Source organism: Crocodylus siamensis, chromosome 1 (genome assembly GCF_052110815.1).
Source record: "Crocodylus siamensis isolate JL-2025a chromosome 1, ASM5211081v1, whole genome shotgun sequence".
Classification (NCBI taxonomy): domain Eukaryota; kingdom Metazoa; phylum Chordata; order Crocodylia; family Crocodylidae; genus Crocodylus; species Crocodylus siamensis.
In genome coordinates this window covers 51,375,534-51,392,264 of record NC_143395.1, presented here as the reverse complement: position 1 = coordinate 51,392,264, position 16,731 = coordinate 51,375,534, and the positions used below count along the sequence as shown (strand labels likewise).

The 16,731-nt window shown below is 39.5% G+C and overlaps 1 protein-coding gene across 1 annotated transcript in view; it reads left to right on the top strand.

Moving 5' to 3' along the window:
• EYS (EGF-like photoreceptor maintenance factor) overlaps positions 1-16,731 on the top strand; it is a 1,897,540-nt gene that overhangs the window by 99,121 nt on the left and 1,781,688 nt on the right. Inside the window, exon 6 of the mRNA XM_090034512.1 lies at positions 7,688-7,802. Within this exon, the coding sequence (XP_089890638.1) occupies positions 7,688-7,802 (115 nt within the window). The remainder of the gene's footprint in view (positions 1-7,687; positions 7,803-16,731) is intronic.

Below are 16,731 nucleotides of genomic sequence, written 5' to 3'. Positions count from 1 at the left end.
ACAAGATTTTTACATGGGGTTTTAATTTGAGTTTTAATTAATTTAACTTTATACTTATCTGAATATGCCACTTCAAATATAAAGACGGTAGTTTAATATTTTACCAGCAACCCAGCACAACAGGACTATACCCAGGAACTCAAGAACAGGACCTGTGTTCCTGAAGAGTCACAATGAAGCAATACATTTAGGGAAAACAAATTGTTAAGTGGGAACGGATTTTTCTGAAATCAATGTTGATGGGCAAAGATAGTACATAACATGGACCACCTTTCATGAATTGTTCAGAAACTTCCAGGATCAGATTATTCAGAAATTGTTTCTAGATCACGTGCTGGAATTTAGTGACCAGCTATGCCCTACGTTTGCCTCAGGATCTTAACTATTTTGGCTCATCTTTAGTTGCTAGGAAATAGTTTTAGTGTCTTTAATATTGTTTAAATAGTAGTAGACGCATGAATAATAATAATACCTAATGCATTAAAACTTTACTGGTTTCAGAGTTAAAATGTTCCCCATAATTTAACTGTAAATAAGGAATGTTAAAATTATATATACAGGTGTACTACCACTGTCACAGACACCAGAGGAAGACGGAGAAGATGCTGGGTTTGTGGTTTAATATAGCTACAGTTTTGTTAACTTCACATTTCAGAACTATCTGGCAAGAACTCCTCTAATGTACATTTTCCTTTCTTTGCAATCCATGTCACTTGGTGAACGGCTGCCATTAGTAGCCTCCCAATACTCACCTATCTATATTACTTGTAGAAATAATGCCCTCAGTCATGTCTGCCCAAGCCATGCTCTAAAGCATTGGCCCTAGGAGTATTACCAGAATTCAGTACTTCTCCCCTTTTAAAGGTCTACATTAGTGAAAAAGAAAAGTTCCATCAAGCATTTTAGCTATGATGACTAGATTACTGTACTTGGTCTGTGCTGTATACTTTGAGGCTGTAATCTCTTCAAGCCTTGCTTGGGAGAATTCTCCATAGCGCAACACAATAATTTTAAAAGCAATAACGAAAAATGTAGAAGTGATTAAAACTTCATTCAAAGTAACCCAAAATTTAGGGAAACATTTTAGTGTGGTTCATCTATCCTTAATACTTAATTTTAAAAGGTTTAGATTATAACTGCCTAGTAACAGTAAGGAGGACTGAGTGTTTTAATTTAGTGTGTTACAGCTACTTGTTCTACTATTTTGAATAGCATATGAGGGTGTGGACACCCTCAATAACAATTGAATTGTTCCCAAATGTTACTGATTGGGAATGAGTTCACAACTGTCACAGGTGTCTACATGTACAGTGCCCTACAGTCCTAGTGTGGCATTGTCACCTTTTAGGTGCTGAAGTGTTGTAGCTTTGACACCAGGGGTGGGAGTGAACACCAAGGCCAGAATGCCTCACAGTGGGTGGGTGTGGGTAAAATTATTGTGTTGCACTATGGAGAATTCTCCCAAGCAAGACTTGAAGAAATTACAGCTTCAACTTTGAATTAAAAAGGCCATGGACTTGACTCACTAAAAACTCGGGGACTGCCACTGCTGGGCAACCATTAAAACCTTAAAAATTTCATAAATTATGGGGAACAAGTAATGAAAAACAGGGTGTCCTTATGAGGGTCATAGGGCCAAAACAAGTGCACCCTGGGGGGACACCGAGCAAAGCATGCCAGCCAGTGCCCACTGGCCCTTGAACTCAGCAAGAGAGCTGGTGACTACTGCCCAGCGATGCTCCACCCAGAGATCGACATGAAGGACACCCAGGAAAAAAGCCCCAGTATTCCTGGGAACCCTTTCAGCCAGAGCCTCCCACCTGGATAGCCAGATGGTAAGCTTGGCCAGAGCCAGGAGGAGGTTGATAAGGATGTCCCAGACCTTAGTGGGGCAGCTGATGGGAAGTGCATAAACAAAAAGGTGTGGGGAAGAATGCAGCCAGAACCTCAGGAGCAGGTTTCATAGTTTCATAGTTGAAAGGGTTGAAAGGGACCTTAGCAGATCATCAAGTCTGACCCCCTGCATGGCAGGAAAGAGTACTAGGGTCGAATGACCCCAGCAAGGTGTTCATCCAGCCTCATTTTAAAGACCCCCAGAGTAGAAGCCAGCACCACTTCTCTTGGAAGTTGGGTCCAGATCCTGGCTGCCCTGACAGTGAAGTAGCCTGAATCTACTCTCTGTCAGCTTGTGACCATTATTTCTTGTGACTCCTGGCAGTGCTCAGGGGAACAGGGACTCCCAATGCCTGCTGGTCCCCCCCGACTAGTTTGTAAATGGCCAATAGATCCCCCCTCAGCCTTCTCTTTTGGAGGCTGAACAGGTTCAGGTCCCATAGCCTGTCCTCGTAGGGCCTGCCCTGCTGTCCCCTGATCATGCGAGTGGCCCTCCTCTAGACACTTTCCATGTTGTCCACATCTGTCCTGAAGTGCAGCACCCAGAACTGGATGCACTACTCCAGCTGCGGCCTGACCAGTGCCGCATAGAGGGGAGGATCACTTCCTTGGAACTGCCTGAGATGCATCTGTGGATGCATGATAAGGTGCGGTTGTCCTTCCTGACTGCGTCCCCACACTGTCAGCCCATGTTCATTTTGGCCTCTGCACTGACAAGAAGGGAGTTCCCCAGCCTGTCCGTCTGCTGCTGGTTCTTCCCCCCCAGGTGCATCACCTTGCACTTGTCAGTGTTGAAACCCATCCTGTTCTCATCCACCCGTGCCTGTAACCTGTCTAGGTCTGATTGCAGCCTATTCCTCCCTTCTAACTTGCCCACGTCTTAGCGTCATCTGCGAATTTGAGCAGGGTGCTTTTTACCCCCCTGTCCAAGTTGCTGATTAACATGTTGAACAGTGCAGTTCCGAGGACTGAGCCCTGCGGAACCCCACTGCCCACGTCCTTCCAGGTTAAATAAGACCTGTCCACCACCACTGGAGGAGGAGGTGCAGGGGCTGCAACCTGGCGCATTCTAGAAACATGTGTGCCAGGGTCTCCCTCTGCCCATAGAATGGGCATGCATCAGGGGGCTCTTACCTGTTGGGACAGCTCCATGAAGGAGCCACCAGCCTAGGTCCTCAGTGGCTCAGGGGATCAAGGTGGAATGCAGACTTTGCCACCAGAGTCCGCTGGCCTCGCCCTCGCCTAGGATGTCCCACCACCTGGTGTCTGGGTGGGACATGAGTTCACTAAAGTTTAGTAACTTGGACTTGCCAAACTGTGCAATGTGTTTTCCTGTCTTGCTATGCCCAGGAAGGGGAAAGGAGGGGAAACCTTTTGGCTCCCATTTTCAGGGTCCAGAGACTGGAGGATTGTGATTAGAGGCTGCAGTCAAGTAGCAAGTGTGGACACAGATGGTTATTGAAAAAAAAAAGCTTTTATGCAACAAAAAATGAAAGGAGATGGAGCTTTTTAGTTTAAAAAGGCCACAAAAGACAAAGAGGAGGGATGCAGCATTCTCAGTGAACGCAACTACACAAGTCATTAGGGGCAGCAGTAAGCTACAGACTCTATTGCTCAGCAGTCTGTTGCTCCTGGGAAGCTCCCAAGCATGGGGTTTACACTTATGCCCAGACCACAGCACATTAAGTTGGGTCACAGCATCCCCAGCCTACCATCCTGGGGCTGCTCTGACCAGGGTCAGTGTGCAGGCTCAGTGTGCTAGCTGGCCAGTCCTGTACTGGAGCACCTTCGTGTCCCAGCCAGTCAGCTCAGCATCTACATGTACTTCTGTGCACAAAAAAAAAACAAAACTCTGCGGAGTTTATTAGCGTTGTGCACTCTAATAAGGGCATACATGTAGATATTGAGACATTTACTGTGCAGTTAGGTACTCAACTGCACAGTAAATGTCTCGTGTAGGTGTGGCTAGTTACAGTAGAGGTGTTGGGTTTGGTGGGATGAGGAATGAAGTCGTGTGGGATGCCAGCGGAGCTGACCAGTCCCAAGACATGGAATACTTCATGTCTCCATTAAACGCTGACCCAGTTCACAGTGAATACTTAATTTTCCAGATACACTTTAGAACCATTCCAAGCAGTTTTAAAATGGTTTAACAAGCATGTCTGATTCAGGTTCAAATTTCATTTAAACTGGTCTAATTGTTATCTGTGTCCATACCCTGAATAAATGTGAAACTTCCTTATCCTCCATAAATTGTGAGTAATAATACTGCTGTTAATGGCAGGCTTAATAATTTTGTTTCCGTTTTCTGGTTTTAGTTGTTAGTGCTTTATTTACCATTGCTCAGCCTGAAGATGTTTTCTTCATTATCATCTCAGCTTGTATTAACCCACTGTTTCTTCTTTTGAAAACCAGTTGTTCAATTCTTAACGTATAAGAAAACAGTCAATGTAATGTTCATTTCAGCTATGATAGATGACCATGCTATATCTTAATTCTCTTCTTTTGGCCTAATATTATGTATAACTTTGTGCTAAGAATATAACAATGGGTATTTTCTTATGTGTCAAACTAGAAGGGAAATTTAAATATTCAGTGAACAAGGGTATCTATCAAAATATTTTGTGATTGTTTACTCTATATATGTTTCTATTACCCATGTTTTCTAAAACAATAAGCAGTAATAAAAAAAATAGGAACGGGTTTTTAGAGAAGTTTTTCTTCTCTTTTGTTATCTTTCTCACTTTACTGTCAGTGTCTTGATATTTTTTTATTTATACTGTGTCTCCCATTGCTTGTCTGTTGAAAATGCTGCATCACAAAGAAAAATGGGCAAACAGAGAAATTGCAAAGCACTATGACCTACCTATTTTTAAAAACTGCTATGTTAGCCATTTATATTGACTCAAGGAAGCTCTGCTGCTTTCTTACCTGAATTAGGATCACAAGTGGAAGGAAATTACAACAACATAGCATCATACAATCTAGAGAAGTAGTAATGGAAGCATGGGTGACTGGTGCCTCCTAATACCGGAGGTCCTCCAGCAGCTGATCGCTGACTGTGAGGGGGGAGGCTTGCTGCTGGCACTTCCAGTTTTGTGCTGGTGGCAGTGATGGTTCCTTTTCTCGGGGGCGGGGCACATGCACCTGCATGCACCCTTTACACATGGCCAGTGAATGGAAGACACCTACATAGGTCATCTAGTCCAGCCCTCTGCTTGAGGTAGGACCTTCCCTATCCATACCATTCTATACAAATCTATTGTCTAACCTCTTAGCAAAACTATGCCATTAATCCTGACACAACACACAACATATTAGCAAACAGTCAATGTAATCTTTATTTCAGCTATGACATATGACTATGTTATACATGGATTCTATTCTGACACTAACCTGAAAAACATGGGGTGCATTGTGCCAACATTTTGTTTCTGTACAAGTTGTCAGAATATACTCAAAGATCCCAGGAACAGGGCCATTCCCCTGCTACAAAGGAAAGCAAAAAAAACCCATGGTCCATATCAATCTGACAATCAGGTAAAATTCCTTCCTGACCCCAAATATGGAGATCAATCTAATCCTGAATGTAGGGGCAAGACCCTCTGGCCAAGAACTTCTGGTTTCAAATCCCAGCAGTAGCATTGACACACCTCAGTCAAAATCCATAGTCTTGGCCGCCCCCAGTGCTCAGTGTCTCTGAGACAAGCTTAAAAGAAACCCCTGATTTGTAACAAGGTGGGGAAGTGGGTTTCCTTCCAAGCCCCATGTAGCAACACTAATTAATACTAATAATAACAATGGCAACAACAATATCTTGCTGTTCTTTTAAAAATATCTCTCTTTAAAACTGTAATTGCACATAAAGATGCCCATATCAATATTTCAGCCTTTTATTCCTTAAATGTAAGGAATATAAATATGTTTTCCATGTGATTATTTTTTCAGCATGATTATAAAGGTGTTGAACTTTAGACAGTTTGGTCCCTTGTGGGAAAAGCATATTTTGTTTAATCAAGACAGATTAATTGTCTATGGAATTTCAAACCAACCTACAGAAAAAAAAATATTAAATTTTGTAGCCTATTAAATTAAAAAAGAAGTAGAGAAAGGACATCTGTCTATGTTACTTTTTGTAAATTGAAAGAGACTTCATTGATTATGTGATTATTGCATGACAAATCATAACATGCCACATTTTACCCATTTTAAACCCTGGATAAAAATGATGTATCAGTCACAAAAGTTGTTCATTGAACAGAAATCTTTTTGTCTTAGGAAATCTCTCATGGAATTTTTAATATGTGGCCAGAGTTGGCCTGCTGTAATTTGTTGTGTGATATTTGCATATAACATGCAACATGCTCAGCAGCAAACGAATAGTCTTTATTGCACCACTGCAGCTTCCCCTGTCTTTCCTCAGACTCCATTCTCTCCTCACTGTGACTACTCCTTTCTCTCTACTCTGGCCTCCCTGGTCTTATCATTTCAGCTCTCTCTGAGCCTAATTCTTCCTTTAGAACAGCCACACTCATAGCAAAACTATTACAAAACTATATTAGAAAGACAGGGACTAACACATTTCCCATAAAATCAAACAAAAATTGATAGGGATCTGATATCGGAGTAGTCTGTCTCATGCTGCCCAGACTGCCACTTTACCCTGAGATGAAAAAAGGCATCTAAATGTCCTACTTACAAAGCTATTTACAGCACCTTTTTACAGAAAAGCCTCTCAAAGTGTTCTCCACCAGACCGCCATTTAGAGCTCAGCCCAGTTACCTCTTTGGTCACAGTGCTAGTCTGTCCCACCCCCCAGATAGACAGGGAACCACAGCTAAGCATGTATGCAAGAGTATGCAGGAATGGGTTTAACCAGAATTACATATACATCAGAAGAAGAATATTCTTCATGAACTTAAAAAAAGAATTCTGATAACCTTTCTAAAAATCGTACATACCATCATTTGAGTAAGATATAGGGCCCTTAAACATTTATTTGTTCTGCAATATGTTTGTCTCTCTCAATCAAAGCTTGCTTTACTATGCATTTAAATTTCATACTTTTTCAGTATGGAAAGGCTTTTATAAAGTGGCAGGCTGGATAAGAAAAGGATTTTAATAATGACAAGTACTGACAGTGATCCTGAAGAAATGCATACAGCTTCCTGTACCATAAAAGGGCTAGCCATTGCTACATTGTTATAAAATGGAGCTAAAAAAACTGTCACAGAAGGGAATGTTAGTTTCTATCTTTAAAAAGCATCTATATTAAGCAAGCACAACAACTGTCATGTCATTATCCTCTGTAGAGACTCTCCACATTGTTTCTTCATGCTCAAGTGTGTCCTTATTGACTGCTGTTCACTAATCATCAGTGTATAATGGCTGTGCTAACTATTCTAAATATCATTTGTCAACATGTTTTCCAATTTCTCAGTAATAGACTCATCTGTTCTAATAGCTTTCCAAATATATATAGTTTACTGTTTAATATCATCTTAGCTCAAGGTTGAATTTATACATGAGTTCCCAGAAGATTCTGTTAAGCACTGATATTAAAAAAGAATTATTTCTTTTAATCAATGAAAAATGGTATCTGTTCAGAAATGAAAATATCTACAATCAAACAACTAATTGTTAATTGCATGCCAGGTTTTTTTTTTAAATTTAAATAATGCATAAGATCTGTTTGGTTATGGGAAGAACATCATTTAATAGAATTATGGAAACTAATTAAATGCAATTAACTTTTAAAATGTAAGTCGTCTAAAATACACTGGTGTATTTGCAGCTGCATGCCAGAATTCACTGGAAGGAATTGTGAGGAAGTAATTGACTACTGCAGGCTGCTCAGCATCAAGTGTCTGAATGAAGGATTGTGCCTCAATATAATTGGAGGATTCAGTGTAAGTAATTTAATATATGGTGAACTAATTCAGTACTTCAGAATATAAAAGCTTCAGCCAACCAGAACTTTAAAAAAGCAATTATTATTCTAAGAGACAAGGAGAGCACATATTTATGTTTTTGTTATTTATTTAAATCAATAATGCAAGAAGAATTAACTTGGGTAATATGGATTATTTTTATTACTTTTCTACTGCAGTTATGTTTTGCACTGTATGGAGTAAGTGAACTGGACAGTATTTATATTGCAGAAAATACTGTAGCTAATTGTGCTCCAGTACTATAAACCCACAGATGGGTCCTTATTATAGGCTGCAAAATCAGGGGTAGGATGTGGGTAGTGCTTTCTGTCAAAGAACTAACCAAACCATACAAATCATAGGACCTTGTGCTGATGGGAGACTTTTCCATTACAGTTGGTGGGAGGGTAATACAACAGTTCCCAGCAACTTTTGTGTGTGTTGAAGGTGGGATGGGGTGCACTTCTCAGGAATAGGAAGGAATTGGCTGGGAACCTGAAGATAGAAAACAACTAGGATGGCAGTGAGCATGACTTACATAGTTCAGAATAGGAAGGCAGGCAGCATAAAGACACTGGACTTCAGAAAAATGGATATTAAGCAATTTTGGGAACTGGATATCGGGATCCTTTGGAGAATAAATTAGGGGAAAAGTGGTTAAGGAAACCTGCTTCTCTTGTAAAAATACCATAATCAAGGCACAATAGCAGGTTATCCCAATGCAAATGAAAAATAGGAGATCCATCAAGAGATTGTCCAGACTAAACAACAGACTCCTCAGTGAGCTGAGACTTAAAAAGAAATCTTCCCAAAAAATGGAAACTTGACCAGATTACTAGAGATAAGCACAAGAATGGATGGTGAGGGGGGATGGAGAAAATAGGATAAGAAGTAATAATCTCAAATTGCAATAAGGGAAAATTAGGTTGGCTGTTAGAAAGAACTTTCTAACTACAGGGTTATTTAAGCTTTAGAACAGGTTGCCTAGGGAGGTTGTGAAATCTCCATCTTTTGCAGTTTTTAAGAGAATTTTAGGCAAACACTTCTCTGGTTTAATGATTTAAACTGGGATGATCAAGGGATTGGACCTGATGACTTCCTGAGCTCTCTTTCAACCCAATTTTTCTGTGATTCTGCCTACATGAATAAAGCAAAGCAATTGTCTTTGAGTATACTGAATATAATATATCCATAGTGACTAGAAAAGGTGAATATCATAGAATCAATCATAGAGAAGTTGGGTTGGTAGTAGGGGTATCAAAATCCTCGTGCAATATAATGATAAACTGCTTTTTGATCTTGATAGCACATTAACAAAACAGAAATACTGGGTCCAGTCTTGCTTCCACTGACATAAATATGAGGGTGGAAAAGGAATAGTAACTTTAAGGGCATTTTTTGTCTTCTGAATAATTTATTGACATAGAATATCGGAACCACAGCAGAATCACAGCATTTCTCTCTTTCATCTATGTATTTTCTATGTTCATTGGGCAATGAACATGGGCAATAAAATGAATGTCAGTATAAGGGTTAGAATATAAAAGTGGCTTACTTCATCAAAGTGAGCACTCTTCACGTGACACGATACAAATGCAGATATCAAAGTTAACCCTAAGCAAGCACCAAGAAAAAAAAGAATAAAATACAAAAAAAATCCTCTAATTTTAAAACAGAATAATTCATGATAACAGTGAAGAATGAACCCAAAGGTAAATATATTTATATGACCACATTAGAAAATATATTTTCATGACCAATATAACAAAATATGATATTTTCTCAAGATATATATGGAATGAGGCAATGATGAAACCTTCAAAAGATATATAGTTACATGAGCTTGCACAGCAAAGGCTGAAATTCTTTTTTTAAACTTTAATGCCTCAGAGAAATGACTAGTAGGTTACAGTACCTGCTGGGAAACCAACATGACAGGCCTTGGGGATTGACAAATAATGCTGGTCAGACAAAGTGAGGGAAGCGTGAAGAAGAGGATTAAAGGGCTTGGCACAAATTGCTGGCATTTTTGTTGAAAGTGAACAGTGAAACATCAGGTACATAAGCAAACACAACCCAGAATTAACACTCCTAGTTCTTTCTTTAAATGTCAAACTCTGGTGGCACCTTTATCTGGGAAGGTAAGTAGCTATACATGATGTAATCTGCCAGCTACCATGATTGATTTTTTTTCCCTTTGTATTGTCCATAGTCATTTATGACTGCTGTCCAATCAACTTTTGTTCTTGTCTTCCCTAAATTTTCAATTTTCACTCTTTTTAACTGTATGGTCACTATTTTTTTATTGGCAAAGCATCATAAACAGGATTGGGTGAAAATTTGGGAGCAAAATATTTTTCCTGCAAAAAATGCAGATTTGGTATCTCTGAACATCAGACCTCATTGATCATCATGAAAAAATGCAAAATAATTCTGGAAAGGCTGAGATCTGATATTTTGTTAATGAAACAGTTCAGTTTTATTTTTTTTAAAGAAGGTATAAATGCCTTCATCATTTCAAATAGAAATGAATCTTTAAAAATAATCTAGCAAATTGAAAAAATAAATTATTCACTAACCTCTGTTTATAATAATAACAATAACAATAAATAATCTTGATGTAAATAATATGTCTACACTTGGAAGGCTCTTAAATCTTTAGATCCTTGTAATCTACCATATGCTTATTTACTACAATATTTATGTAAAGGAAAATTACTTCTAATACTAAGTAAAGGGAACCATGTAGCTGTGCTAGCCAAGAAGCAAATGAGTTAAGAGATTTTTAGTTCCCAGGAGACATACCCATTTCTTTATAGTTTTCTATGTCTCGTGTTATCACCAACAGACAATTTCCCCTTTCAGAAAAGTGAAGGCTCTGCTTATTGATACATCCAAAAAACTGTAGACCTACAGTCTATAAAGGAATTAAAAATAGTTCCAGAATTAATGCCAATATACATGGATTTAAGGAAAACAAATCTTGTCATAAATGTTGACAATTAGTCAAATTCTGAAAAAAAAGTTGCTTTGGAATTTGTTTTAACCAGATGGCACATCCAGATGTGTGTGGACAGATGGTTCCCTGGGGACAAGTAATGGTGGTGCAACTTCTGCTGCCACTTCTTGTCCCTGAGGAATGCCTGTGCCATGTGCACTTCAGCAGGCAGCAAGTTGCCCTGGGTGGCACAGGGGAAGCTAGGATCAGCACAGTGCTGCCCCACAGCCTTACCTGGGGTTCTGGGGGCCTCTCAGAGCTGCAGCCATGGCAATCCTGCCAGGCAGAGCCTGGCTGGAAGTACAACAGTGCTTCAAGTGGCCTGCTCCACATTTTAGCAGTGCATGCTGCCCAAGCATTCACTGCTTCAGGTTTCCCTCCCCCCCCAACACACACACTTTTTTTTTTACCCCAGGGGTGAAAAAAACCAAAGGAAAAAAAACCCCGCAGCACACACTTGGGCAGTGTGCTCTTGCAGTATGGAGAACTCTGGACTGTGCAGTATGTGGTGCTGCAAATGTATTTACAGAGCCACATACTACATGACCGTGCTTGTCTGGATGCACTCAGGATTTTTACCTTTATCAACCAAGTTTGTAACCTCATAAAAAATACATGGAGATGGTTCAGTTTCTGTAAAGTTCTGCTTGCTCCACATCTTTCAGTAAGGAACTGGCTTTTTCTTTTGCTGGATTTTTTCATGACTTTTCAACACCAGATTAAGTGGACTGCCTTGGAGCAAGATACTTGAAGTCTGCTGAGATTTACATTTTCAGTGCAGATTTTTTCAGATGCTCTGCACAAAATCTGGAGATCTATTCCCTTTGATGGAGAACTTTGAAATGTTCTAGATCCATTTCAAATCAGAAGATCAAATTTATAAAGATCTACATCCACCACAAAAATAAAATTAGGCTAAATTGCCGTCAGCTGTCCCTAGTTACCAAGTGGATCTAGCTACCAGTGGCCTCAGCTAGTCCCAGTTGCCTGCATGGATGTGCCTGCTTGCATATAAGCAGAAACTCTTTCAGATCCTTGCATTTCAACTATTCAAAAGAGCAGGTGTCTTGGGCTTTTGACCACTTATATAGTGAGGATCTCCTCCTGCTGGGCATTCTGATAGGTAGGGGCTAACTGTATAAGTATACAGTCTGTAGTGACTGCAGAAACAGCAGGGGAGACAACAGTTGTGGTTGTGGCACTGGGGGCAATAATGGGGATGGTTTTTACTCTCCCTGTTGAGGGGAAGGGAACACAAGATGGGTGGTGATGGATGTACCTATAGGAACTGATACAAAACAGTTGTGAAGATAAGCATAGCAGAAGTTTTTTGCTCTAGAACTGGGAGATTGACTGGCTTTTACGTTATCTCCAAACTATAGCACTCATGTTAACGTGGGGATCAGGAGTTTTTTTATTAATGTGTGTTTGTAATATTTGTAATGAATGAAAAACTTGGTTTTGATACTTTCTTCTAAAAAACTAATTAAAGACCTTCCCTCTCCCTTCCCCCCACAAAAAACCCTTTGTATTTTTGATGCTTGTTCTTAGTTTCCTACCCTTGATTCCTAGTTTTTCAGTCCCTGGCTCCTGGCTGTTCATTCCTTACTTGCTTTTCCCTGTGTCCTTGTTATCTTTCTGGCTTCATTCTTGATTGAAACTTCAGCCTGACCCTTTTGCTTCCAGACTGCCTTGCTGTCTCCTTGATCCCCTCATGCTGCAGCCTCCAGTCCAGATCCCTGTCCTCTGACGGTTCATTCCTTGCTAATGTCTTAACTTGGGTTTCCCAAGTTCTGATCTTGTACAGCTCTAGCTGCTTCCTCTGGACCCACTGGCTAGTGGCTCCTGCTTGGAGGCTTTCATAAAAATTATTATGAGTGAGGGGAAAATAGCATGTTAATGGGCTCCTCAGGAATCTGCTTTTGTCTCAGTGTTATTGACTATCCTTTACCAATGTTTTACAAGAAAATCTGAAATCATTACTAGTTAAATATGTGGATGGCAAAAATTGGTGGAGTAATAAATAATGATGGGGTTCATTAGAACTAAATGCATTTTAGCAGAACCTAATGTAAAGGTAGACCTCTAGAAACACATTTACAAAATGTGGGATTGTTTTCTACAAAACAGAACACATGAAAAGAATTTTGAGGTCATATCAGGTACTCAGGATACCATGAGATCTTAATGCAGTGCTGTAGCTAAGAGATCCATTGTGAACCTTGGTTATATAAGCAATAGCTATAACAAAGTAGGAAAATGTTACCTCTGCATCTGACATTAGAGAAACTATTACTGGGTGCCTCTACACATTCATTAATGCACCATAGTTACTTGGATAACCAAGTATTAAATCAATGTGTAGTAACTCTCACTACTGCACAATAATGCCAGAGCACAGGGTTTTTTTGGACATTAACTGTGCAGTAGCTTAATACTACTATACAGTAGCATATTTTTTCCTGGCACACTACCATGAAGTGTTATTAGGCTAGTGCGTAGTTACTGTCTCATGTAGATGCACCCACTGTGAACCACTGACTAAATATAATATTCACTTTTGGTGCCTACAGTTAAAAAGGATGAATAAACACTGGAAAGAGCTAACAATGGTGCTTGGATTATCAATAATGTTGGGATGCATTTTCAGGATGTACAGAACTTCAGACTACTGCAGATTTGCAAGTTTAGGCATAATCTAACACTGTTCCAGAGGGAAACAGAATTTAAAAATCATATTAATAATAATTTGATTGCCAAAAAATGCTGGAGTCATCTTAAGAAGGATGCATTTTGCGTGGAGTTCTTAAAGATGCTAATCCTAAGCTTCACTGCCAGCACTAGGAGCCTTAAGATAAAAAATTCTTAGGTAATAACTTAAGGTGTGATTCAAGTTTCAGCAATGGCTCCAACTGGAGCAAAACGAGTAAGTGACAGGAGTTCCAAAACTGTCCCACACCTGATATATAACTTTAGATTACTTTGGATCTGACACATCATGGATCCATTGATCAAAACCTTTTGTACAGATACTAACAGGAACAGCAGGAATTAACACAGGTTATATTTGGTAACAACTGCTTTGCAGAGCAGCTCTGCTGGCACTGAGTAGTTGGATGGGAAAATAATAACATCCCCCTGGGCTACCAAGAAAATCACTTTGTAAATCTGTTTACTTGGATTTTGCACAGGGATCAAGAATTTGGTACATATACTATTAGCTGATTCCTAGAAAAGCAGACATAAAGCTTGAGCCTTTCTCCAGCTTCAGAAATTTGGATAAAATAACTATCAGTTGGACAGATGAAAAATATCTTTCACTTTTTAACAAAGTCCTGCTAATTCTATGTTACAATTGATTTTCCAGTTACAGTCACCAAGTCTGCTATTGATGAATGTTTGTCTGTTGTTTGACTGCTGAAATTTTGAAGAAAGAATACTTTAGTGAACATGTAACTAAAATACTGTAGATTAATTAAGAATGTGTTAAGATAATAAAAAAGTAGCTAGAGACTGAGAATTCCAAGAGGTTTTTTTTAAATAACAATACTTATTAAATGACAAATTATAAAGGCACCAATCCATTGTCCAATACAGCAAAAGTCTACATGAGAATATTATTCAATTGCATCATTTAAATAAATTATAATTATTGAAAATGCAATGTAAATTTCTTCAGAGATGTATTCACATTCCATAGAGCATCTCTTCTTCAAATATATATTTCATAGAAGATAATGTTATTAATTTATAGCTAGTAATTCTTTCATGAGAGAATCTCAAGTATGGGTAAATGTTGTCATCAGCCTGAGCTGTATGTCTATATTTATCTATATGAGTATGTTTGAAGGAATCTAAGACCTGGAAATGTTATGTTATTTCCTGAAGGAAAGAAAATAATTGTTGAGTTGAGGAAAATAATTCTTCACATTCCTGATCACTTATTCTAACCATTATGTGCACAAGGTTAAATTCTTAAATTGTAGAATTGGCATTGGTTTACAGAATTCAAAGGCATTTCTTTGGTTTATATTAGGGTGGCAAACACACTGCATGTGTGGCACAAGTAGCCTCTGCGCACATTAGGTAGCACAGAAGCAGCTAGAACAGAAAGGAGAAAACAGTGGCAGATGACTCGGAGAGCACAGTGTAGGTAGCAGAAAGCAGAGAAGAAGACTGGGCAGAGAAAAGGGATCAGAGCAGTACTTGGGGAGGGTACAAGGCTAATTTATGGCATTATTACTATTTCTGGGTTGCTCCAAGTAGTGTAGACAAACCAAGTCCTACATACACTGCCGCTTTCTTGGTATTGAAGACAAAACTTGAAATAAGTTGTCTTTTACATGGTACCTAATCACTCCAAGTGTCTTAAATTGAAATATTTTTTTACTTTATGAGTACAATAGTCCCTCATTATTTAAACTACACAAGGAAAATGATAAGGACATTTTTTTTTATCAGAATAAATTCTAATGGGTATAGGGCTGAAAGAAATCAAAAGCCCTTGAGAAGACCATTTACAGTAGTTTCTAAAGTAAATATCTTTTTTTGTCAATACTGCAGTAGGACAGGCAATCTTACCTGACACTATGATATTGACTGCAAGAAGAATAGGGCTACATATGCTGATTTACCTGCAGCACCTTAACTCATGCATATTTTCTACCTTCAGGATTTTTTTTCTTGTTTTAGTGTTTTCCTTAACCTTGGATTTACAAGTTGATGGCCAGATATGGCTCAAGTTGCATAGGTATATTTGGTAGAGTAGAAGTAAATTGTGGGCAACCATAATTTGGTAGTTTGATACTGGAGACCAAAAACCAACTCTCTGGAATAGAGAGAATTGACAGGAATGCAGCAGAAAAATTTGTGACACTTTCTTAGTTATGAACATACGTTACCCTTGTCATAGAAGAAAAACATTTTTGCAGGACAAAGCCAACAGACATCCTTGCCACTTGTCATGGGACAAGAAGTGCTAACACTATGTTCTGTACTATCACAACAGACATCTGAATGGTTGTCACATGATAATATCATGGGACAAGTGGACTGGTTGGTCCTCCAGCCAATCCAACTCTGCTTTCTGCTGATCTCCCACAGTGCACTGCTTTGGCCCCAGTTCTGGCCCCTCTTAAGCTCTGTGTAGCAACTATGGCCCTGATGGTAGAACTCTACTACCCAAAAGTGTCAGGCCGCAGGTTGCCACCTCTCCATCCCCCATTAATTTCCCCATGAAGTGATTTGTCAGCCATGTTATATTTGCCACCTACCCACCAGCATTGGAGCCTACATCCACTCAATGCCAGCAGGAACCTCCATCCATGAACCAGTCAGCTGTCAGGAAGGACCCAACAGACCCATGTGCCACCCACCAAGACAAGTTCAAACATCTGTATTCCTGCACACTTATGCATCCTCTCTCCATCATGGCCTTTCAATCCAATGACTCCAGCACCATGAACAAGCATGGCAGTAACCGGATCAGGGGGTGGGTAGTAGGAATCATTAACCATCTGAAATGAGACTCAGAATCATCAGCATACCTTTTAAGTCACTGAAACAAGGCGGTTTTTGAACAGATTGTGGAGGTAATGGCATCCTGGGGACATGATTGTGACTGGAACCTGTCCCAGCAGTTTGTGAAGACATGGGACAGCAATTGCGCACCAAGCACATGCAGAATCACATGCACCTCTCCTGCATGTTCATAGACAACACCATCCTCAAATTCCAAAAATGCAGTGGACATTTTTGGACAGTGAAAAATACTCAAATGTGATTATATTCAAACAAACACATCCCTCTATAGCCAGCATGGCAACACAAGTGATAAACCAGATCAGGGCACACAGTCCATCCTACCAAGCCACATGAACTTCCTGGCCATCTGCCAGAGCTGCACCAACT